The sequence below is a fragment of the Triticum urartu genome, chromosome 2A, assembly GCF_056163025.1.
Source record: "Triticum urartu cultivar PI428250 chromosome 2A, HENAU_Tu73, whole genome shotgun sequence".
NCBI lineage: Eukaryota > Viridiplantae > Streptophyta > Magnoliopsida > Poales > Poaceae > Triticum > Triticum urartu.
The window spans coordinates 206,920,747-206,929,596 of NC_141874.1; the positions used below are offsets into that span (position 1 = coordinate 206,920,747).

General features: G+C 48.4%; 2 protein-coding genes across 2 annotated transcripts; one reads left to right on the top strand and one right to left on the bottom strand.

The window, feature by feature from the left end:
• The first annotated feature begins 566 nt into the window (after positions 1-566).
• Positions 567-2,577, top strand: LOC125529421 (serine/threonine-protein phosphatase 7 long form homolog). The gene is made up of 7 exons (XM_087539777.1): positions 567-709; positions 798-1,058; positions 1,140-1,360; positions 1,437-1,749; positions 1,833-1,934; positions 2,010-2,186; positions 2,264-2,577. The coding sequence occupies exons 1-7, from the start codon at positions 572-574 to the stop codon at positions 2,537-2,539; spliced, it is 1,488 nt and encodes a 495-aa protein (XP_087395903.1). The 5' UTR covers positions 567-571; the 3' UTR covers positions 2,540-2,577.
• Positions 2,578-3,054: 477 nt separating this feature from the next.
• Positions 3,055-3,789, bottom strand: LOC147984561 (uncharacterized). The gene is made up of 2 exons (XM_087539778.1): positions 3,535-3,789; positions 3,055-3,468 (listed from the first exon to the last, which is right to left on the bottom strand). The coding sequence occupies exons 1-2, from the start codon at positions 3,787-3,789 to the stop codon at positions 3,163-3,165; spliced, it is 561 nt and encodes a 186-aa protein (XP_087395904.1). The 3' UTR covers positions 3,055-3,162.
• Between the last annotated feature and the right edge of the window lie 5,061 nt (positions 3,790-8,850).

Below are 8,850 nucleotides of genomic sequence, written 5' to 3' on the forward strand. Positions count from 1 at the left end.
GCACCTCCTAGGTGCCTTGGGGGGGAGGGAAACCTCCCCTGGCCGCCGCCCCCTAGGAGATTGGATCTCCTAGGGATGGCGCACCCCCCCTTTGGGATCCCTATATATAGTGAGGGTAGGAGGGCCTCTTGACACACCCCTTATGCCTTTGGTGCAGCCCTCCCTCTCTCCCAAGTTCTTCTCCTCTCCCGTGGTGCTTGGCGAAGCCCTGCAGGATTGCCACGCTCCTCCATCACCACCACGCCGTTGTGCTGCTGCTGGATGGAGTCTTCCTCAACCTCTCCCTCTCTCCTTGCTGGATCAAGGCGTGGGAGACGTCACCGGGATGTACGTGTGTTGAACGCGGAGGTGCCGTCCGTTCGGCACTAGGATCATCGGTGATCTGAATCACGACGAGTACGACTCCATCAACCCCGTTCACTTGAACGCTTCCGCTTAGCGATCTACAAGGGTATGTAGATGCACTCTCCTTCCCCTCGTTGCTGGTCTCTCCATAGATAAATCTTGGTGACACGTAGGAAATTTTTTGAATTTCTGCTACGTTCCCCAACAGACACATGCTCGTGTCTACATGTGGTATGTTGTGTCGAGGACTTTGTTTCCTGACTCCACTGGCAAGAACGCTCCATGGATGTGGCTGAAGGCGTTGATCGTCTTCGATAGCAAATGGAGCTGGGGTTCAGCGACTCTTGCCTACTTGTACCGACAGGTAGTTGGTCTGTTTTGTGATGAACTCATTTCTTCATTAGCAATGCAAGCTTGCTGTCAAGTTAACATTGTTTTTCTTTCATATGCAGCTGGACGATGCGTGTTGCAGGATCACAGATAGTGCAGGCATTGGTGGTAATATGCTTCTACTTTCTGTATGGAGCTGGGAGCGTCTGCCTGTTGGACGCCCGAAGAGCGTCAGGTTTAATCCTTGGTATGAAGATGAAGATGACGAATTACGGCGCCCCACTTGGGCTTACAAGTGGGATGTGGTTTCCGAGATGACGAACGATGTCAATCTCATGTACCAGAAGTACGTTGCCGAGTTGGACACGATTACGCCTGAGCAGGTAACGAGGTCATTACTTCAGTCATTTCTCATGTTTGCCTAAAAAAATTCACCAATTTTGCATTGTTGCCCTATTTCATAGGTGGAATGGCAGCCATATGGCGCCGATGACAGACTTGGGTACACCCCGGAGTTTACCATCAACCCGATGTGCTTGCGGGATAGGGATCTCTGGCGTATGCGGTGCCCACTGATATGCAACTGGGCTATTGAGTTTCATTTGCCACATCGCGTGTCTCGTCAGTTTGGTCTGTTCCAGCCTCACCCGCCGGAATGGGTGGATACGGACAAAGCACTTCATAGGTAAGACAGCATGAACCGTATTGACTAAGCATCGTCACTCCTTGATTTTGCTAATGTTTGGTTTTGTACCATGCAGGTTGGACAGGAGAAGGCAGCGGAAGATAAAGGACTGGGACAAGCATCATGCTTCGTATGTTACCCGCTTCCAGCTTTGTGTGGAGGAAGCTCGTAGCAGTGCACGCGCCAAGCTTCGTGAGCATTGTCCACTTGCTTTTGATAACTACATACGATGGCTTCTTGAAAATACTCGAGTTGAGATATGCCCGCCGGCATATAATGAGGATATTCTTGAAGAACCCGTAAACTTTGAGGATCTATCAAAGGGGAAGTACAACAGAGATGTCAGGGTAGGGCACGGAGTCCCTGCTGTTCCGGTGATTAACTATGTGGTAAAGTGTTTCTTCTTTACTTTCCCGTTGGCCGTATTACACATGTTTGAATGGCTAACGTGTTCATTATTTCTCATCCGCAGTGCACCGAGATCAAGAAAGCAGCTGATGAGAGCCAGTCTATTCTGGAGGAAACACCGGTTGGAAAAGGCAATGATGATGGTCCACTACGAGCATTCCTCAAGGTACAAATCGCATTCACTATGAGAGGTAGTCTATGTTGCGGAGTTTCATATCTTCCACACTTGTTCATGTTACAGCGTCAGGCCAGGAAGTTAAGGCGGTTATCGAATCTTCTCAGTTGCCGTGATCCCGAAATTGATGAACCATCTGCCTCTAGGTCTGGTACACCATCAGACCCCTCATCTCACCATCAGAGGGACGATGTGAGTTCCTCATATGCTTATCAGGATGATGAGGGTGCGGTCACCCAAGAGGTATGACTAATCCTTTAGATGTGATTCTCACTTGATTACGACGTCGGTCTTCACCATATTGCTTGATTGTGTGATAGGGCGATGAGCTTGATGATGACATGACTTTGGCGGACGCTCAACTTCGGTCCCCATATGTGTTCAAGCCTAGGCAGCCCAGACGCCGGTACACGCCCAACGACTTTGACAACAGAGGCAACCTAAAGGTGGTCGTAGGGACCTCGCGGATAGCTAGCTTGGATCATGAGGCGGAGGCGGAGGCGGAGGAGGAAGTGCAGGAAGAGGAGGCTCGTCCATCCAGGAAGAAGAAGATTGCCTGCAGGCGTGGCACCAGGAACACGCGCGGAAGGCATTAGTGTTTGTTACTATGGAAGTGCTCTCTTGTAGCCGTTTCGTTAGGTTGATGAACTTGTTTGGTTATGATATATGTTGGTGAACTCTTACTATTGTGGTATTTGTGTTGTCCTAAAAGATATGATGTTCAAATTATTATGGTATTGTGGTATTTATTCAGTTGAATTGTTCAGTATTTGTGGTATTGTGGTATTTGTTCAGTTGAATTGTTCAATATTTGTATTTGCCAAAATGGAATCTGTTTCTGCAGTTTGGCAGTTAACAGCACTGCAGCGCCTGACAGTCAGGCGCTGCACTGTACAATGCAGCGCCCAAAGCCTAGGCGCTGCACCTCACAGTGCAGCGCCCAAAGCCCAGGCGCTGCACCTTACTGCAAAAACAGAGTTGACAGCACATTCATTTCACTGGAACATCATAATACTTACAATGACTGCATCATCACAACAATTTGAACAAACAAAATTTTTATGCCGACGAGTTCATAACTTAAGACAATTCGAACTACGACATGGTTCACGACACATTCATTACAAATGACAAATGGTAGCTTGCCCTAGAAAATAGTTCACCAACATCTTACATGCCCTCACAAGTTCACGACTCGTGCACCGAACCGAAGTCCCTACTAAGTAGAGCGAGGCCATTTCCCCTTCTTGTCACGGGCCGAGTCCTCCTCTTGCGCCTCGCGAGCCTTTGCAAGCTTTCTTGCCCTCTCCTCCTCACGAGCAAGTTTCGCTTGGCGTGCCCTCTCCTCGTCTCGTTTCTTCCGCTCCATCCTCTCCTTCTGACGACGCTCTTCCTCCAAGCCTCTTCGAAACGATTCTTCAAACCGCCGTTGCCGCCTAAGACAATCTTGGTATTGGTCCTTTTTGACATCTTCTGGCACTTCAAGATCTATCCACGTGAAGTACTTGCATAGAGGAGGCGGTGACTGCATACAAAATTTTTGTTAGTGTTGACACATATTTGATAGTAACATTTTACTTCTTGAGCTTACCGGTGGTTGGTCATAGGCGTTAGTTGGAAGTGCACGATCATAAGCATAGTTCGGGCATACAAAATATCTCCGGCCTTCCGTCCATGATTTATTTCGGTCGGTGGATACCTTCACCTTGCAAACATCTCCACACCAACATGGCGGGATGTTGGCATCTTTCTCCTTCACCTTGTTCAAAGATGCGTCCTCCCACTTGTTCGGCATGTCTTCTTGGTTAGCACACGGTGGCCTCGTCATGGAACCGGATGAAGCCATACCTACAAAACCGATAATTCTTGGTTAACCCTAACCCCCACTTAACAATAACACAATCCTAACCATAGCATAACCCTAACACCAACATCAAACACACATACCCCTAACCCTAGCATACCACGAAAGCCTAACCAACCCAAATTAGCAAAGAAACTTAACATCATTCAACAAATATTTGCAAATCCAATCCAATCCCCAAAGTAGCAAGATTTCAGCAAATGTGACAATTCCTATGGATGAAAACGAGGGGAACGGAGGAGATTACCTTAAGGGAGGGTTTGGCTTCGAAATCCACGATCAAATACTCCGGATCTGAGGAGGATTTGAGAAGGGGAGAGAGGAGGGCAGAAGGGAGGCACTGAGCTTCGGGTTTGTGTGGGGGTGGGGATGTGTGGGGTGGGGATGGGTGGGAGGGGGGTGAGTGCAGCAAATAGATGTCCAGCCGTGCAGCGCCTAAGGGAGAGGCGCCACACACCATAGTGCAGCGCCTACTCTTTAGGCGCTGCACTTCTGGGCATCCCAGTCCAGAGAGCAACAGAAGCTTCCAGTATGTTTTCTGCCCAAAAAAATGCTAAGTGAGTGTGCAACGCCCAAGGGATAGGCGCTGCTCTGTACTGTGCAGCGCCCAGGCGTGAGGCGCTGCATATTATAGTGCAGCGCCCCTCCCTTAGGCGCTGCAGACTGACTTAGCAAATTTTCGGGTGCAAAAGCTCCTGGAACGCTTCTGTTGCTCTCTGGACTGGGATGTCCAGCAGTGCAGCGCCTAAGGGAGAGGCGCTGCACTATGGTGTGTGGCGCCTCTCCCTAAGGCGCTGCACGGCTGGACATCCCAGTCTAGAGAGCAACAGAAGCATTCCAGGAGCTTTTGCACCCGAAAATTTGCTAAGTCAGTCTGCAGCGCCTAAGGGAGGGGCGCTGCACTGTAATGTGCAGCGCCTCGGCCTTAGGCGCTGCACTATCTGCTGTTTTCATATACAAAGTGATTTTTATGTTTTGTGATTCACATAGATGGCACATAATCATATCCAAATCACATGTAGTAGTCCAAATCACATACTCATACACACATAGCAATAGAGGTGTCCAATCAGATAGTCATACATAAACATTTAGCCAAAAAGACATAGTCATTTACGTCTCATATCACATAGTAGCACACATTTTGGTTCATAGAAAAAGTCATGGTCCTTGTCCCTTCTTCTTCCTCTCTTCTTCTTCTTCTTCTTCTTCTTCTCCCTCCTCCGACCACCAAGGGAGCTCACCTTTCGCCTCCGTGTCCTCCACCCCCTTCATTGTTTCCATACCTATGAAAATGTCAATATAATAGTTAGTCACACAATGCAAAATGACAACACAAGCATTGAGCCAAAAGAACAAGATCATAGTAAGTGACATACGGCAATGGTCCATTGAGCCAAGTGAACATTCCTCCACCACGGCCGCCGCCAAGGCCAAGATCACCACCATTGCCTCTACCACCACCACGGCCTAGACCACCACCACGGCCTCTACCGCCACCATGGCCTCTACCGCCACCATGGCCTAGACCACCACCACGGCCTCTGCCACCACCACGGCCAAGACCATCACCACGACCTAGGCCTTCACCACAGCCAAGACCATCACCACGGCCTAGGCCTTCACCACGGCCTCTACCACCACCACCACGGCCTAGACCATCACCACGGCCTAGGCCTTCACCACGGCAAAGACCATCCCCACGGCCTAGGCCATCACCACGGCCTCTACCACCACCACGGCCTCTACCACCACCACGGCCTCTACCACCACCACGACCTCTTTGTTGCCTAGTGCCTCGTTGGCTTGTTTGACTTGGTTGGCTACTCCTTGGTTGACTTGGTTGGCTATCATTTGCTTGGCTTGTGCTTGCATCATTTTTCTTTGATCTTTTTCTTGATTTGGGACAAGTTCTTGTGTTGTGTCCCCCATGACTGCAGTCCCCACAACAGGATTGCTCACGAGGCTCTTGGAATTGGCCGGTGCCGTATTCTCCACCGCCACCACGGCCCCATCTGTCCATGTCACCTCTAAGACGCTTTGTCTTACGTCTTCCCCGTCTAACGACCTTCAATTCCGGGTCCGGCCATAGTTGAACTCCATGATACTCCGGCCATTGTGATTGGTCCAAGTATGGCTGAAACCGGGGAGCCCATGTATTCTTTACCGTCATGATTGAGAACTCGGACTCCCTCACGGTAAGAGGGTGATTGACGTCCACATTCCTAACACGGGCTGCATTTAACAAGTGCGAGCATGGGAGATGAAGCAACGATGGCCTCATGCAGCTGCAATCACACCGTGTTAGGGAGACCTTGAAAGCGCGGCCTCCGTGTTGGTGGCCATCATTTCTGGTTCCTCCAGGCTCTTTCACCTCATACTTCCACTCGTTGTCGTCATATAGTACAGCTTCTTGGGAGTCTTCCTTTCGTGATTGAAAGTCCAACCATTCTTCAACCTTTGGTGGGAAATAGTATTTGTGCTTATCCTTGTTCTCACCAGCAATCTGCTTATCCGTCTCCATTGAATACTTCAAAAAGTATCCATTCATCTTGTCAAATGTGTATTGAACTATTGCCGTCACAGGTAATGCACGTACACCCTTGAGCACCTTATTGAAGCATTCTGCCATATTGCTTGTCATTTGACCGTACCTCCGGCCATCTTCATCGAAAGCACGTGCCCACATATTCCTTTCGACAATGTTCTTACTGAGAAATTCATGACCACCGGGGTCAAGTTTCTTGTGTCTGAGCAATGCATTGAACAATGTGGCAAACCGCTTGTTGGTGAAAGCGAGACAACAATCTTGAAGATCATCGGCCAACTCCTTGATACCACATGCCCTATAGAAGTTTGCACAAAAGTGCCTCATGCACCATCGATGATGCAACTTTCTATGTCCGGGAATGTCAACCACCACCGCATTGAGAATTCCTGGATGGCGATCCGATATGACACAAATTTCCCTTTCAGCCGGTAATACCCTTGTTCTCAATTGACGCAAGAACCACTCCCAGTTATCATTGTTCTCCACCTCAACCAAAGCGAAAGCCAAAGGCAACACCCGGTTATTGGCATCACTTGCTATTGCAACCAATAAAGTGCCCTTGTATTGTCCGGTCAAGAACGTGCCATCAATGGCGATGACGGGCCGACAATGCTCAAAAGCCCTCATGCATTGCTCAAAGGCCCAAAATGCACGGCCAAATACTCAGACAGTCCTCCCGTTGTGAATCAATGTTTGGTGCCCATGAGGCTCAACCACGTGAACCATGCCTGGGTTTGTAGTGGCCATAGCTAACAACAACCTAGGGAGTCGGTTGTATGCTTCCTCCCAATTGCCATACAACATCTTGAATGCGGCTTGCTTTGCCTTCCATGCCTTGCCGTACTTCACCTTATAATGAAAGATGGCTTTCACAAGGTCAATGACACTCTTGATGCTCATTGTTGGAAGTGTGGATATTTGGTTGGAAAGCCTATAAGCGATGAACTCGGACGTGAGTTGTCTGTGTTGTTGGTACACAAGCTTGCCATCCGCATTCTTGTGCCGGCACATGTGATTTGGTAGACAACTCACTATGCGCCAAGTGGGACCTCCTTTCCATGGCCTTGCACGCACAATCCATGGACAACTTGGCACTTCACATTTGACCGTGTAACGCACATTGACGTCCGAGTTGGCCAATTTTATGTGGACGATAATGCGTAACCGAGTAGTTGTCGAGTCACATCTTCAATTCCAAGAAGGATTGAAACTCACAACCGGGATATATCCCGTTCTTGCCGTCTTCCAAATCACGGTGAGAACTTGGCCTAGCTCCAAGAGATATGCATTTGCCACCATCCACAACGGCTTCATCCGCGAGACTAAGATCCTTGAACAATGGTGTCTTGTGATCCCGCCCGAATACCTTCTTGAATGCTTGGGCCTCCTTCGGTGTGAACCCCTCCTCATCAACTTCTTCATCGGGACCATCGTCATCCGAGTCCGATGCATATGCACGGGAAAAAGGGATGGATTGGTCCATTGTCTCTTGCACATGATATTGGTCGAGATCACCCACATTGTTGTCATGGAGATCAACTTCGTTGTCATCCTCCTCGTACTCATCATTCTCCTCTTCAAAACCTTCATTTTGGTTGTTTGGAGTCGGGCTCAATGTTGGCCAATCTTGTTGCGTGAAATGAGGTTCACTCATTTGATCTTGGTTCATGGGTGGTGGAGTGCTAGCAACCAACGGGGAGGGGTTCCGGTTCAAGTCCAAATTCAAAGTAGACTCAACCTTCTTGGAGGCAAATAACTCAAGAGCCTTGTCTAGAGATTCGGCAACCGTCTTCTTGTATGCAACCCAACGTTGCTCGGAGTTCACACGCATTGTCTTTCAACGGATGTGCATTCCAAAACCAACATTATGCCTTCCCACGAACTCAACAACGTCACTTGGGTCCATCCAATTCAAATCCTTCCTCACTTGGTCCAAGAGCTCCGCATAGCTTGGACTACTCTCAAACACCATGTCAAGCTCATCCGGGTCCGGCTCAACATTGCCTTTCAAAAAGGCCTCTTTATCCACATGATGAACATAAACACATGTTCTCCCCATCCCTACAATAATAAAAAACACACATATATCAAGTAAGTACTTAACAAAAAATATTTGCACAAAATACATATGCCATAACATATATATGAATTAATAACCCTAACCCCCACTTAACAATAACCACAACCCTAACCATAGCATAACCCTAACACCAACATGAAACACACATAACTCTAACCCTAGCATATTATGAAAGCCTAACCAACCCAAATTAGCAAAGAAACATAACATGATTCAATACAAATTTGCAAATTCAAGCCAAAACTAGGGTTTCCCCAAAGTAGCAATATTTGAGCAAATGTGACAATTCCTATGGATGAAAACGAGGGGATCGAAGGAGATTACCTTAAGGGAGGGGTTGGCTTCGAAATCGACAGTCAAATACTTCGGATTTGCAAGATTTGAGAAGGATTTGAGAGGGGGAGAGGGGAAG

Bases quoted from the DNA above. Each gene is read 5' to 3' on its own strand.
- LOC125529421 (XM_087539777.1), top strand. From the start codon at position 572: ATGTGGTATGTTGTGTCGAGGACTTTGTTTCCTGACTCCACTGGCAAG. The intron at 1,750-1,832 runs GTAAAGTGTTTC...TCTCATCCGCAG, and splicing joins TTCCGGTGATTAACTATGTG to TGCACCGAGATCAAGAAAGC. The intron at 1,935-2,009 runs GTACAAATCGCA...TTCATGTTACAG, and splicing joins CACTACGAGCATTCCTCAAG to CGTCAGGCCAGGAAGTTAAG.
- LOC147984561 (XM_087539778.1), bottom strand. From the start codon at position 3,789: ATGGCTTCATCCGGTTCCATGACGAGGCCACCGTGTGCTAACCAAGAA. The intron at 3,469-3,534 runs GTAAGCTCAAGA...TTTTGTATGCAG, and splicing joins ACGCCTATGACCAACCACCG to TCACCGCCTCCTCTATGCAA.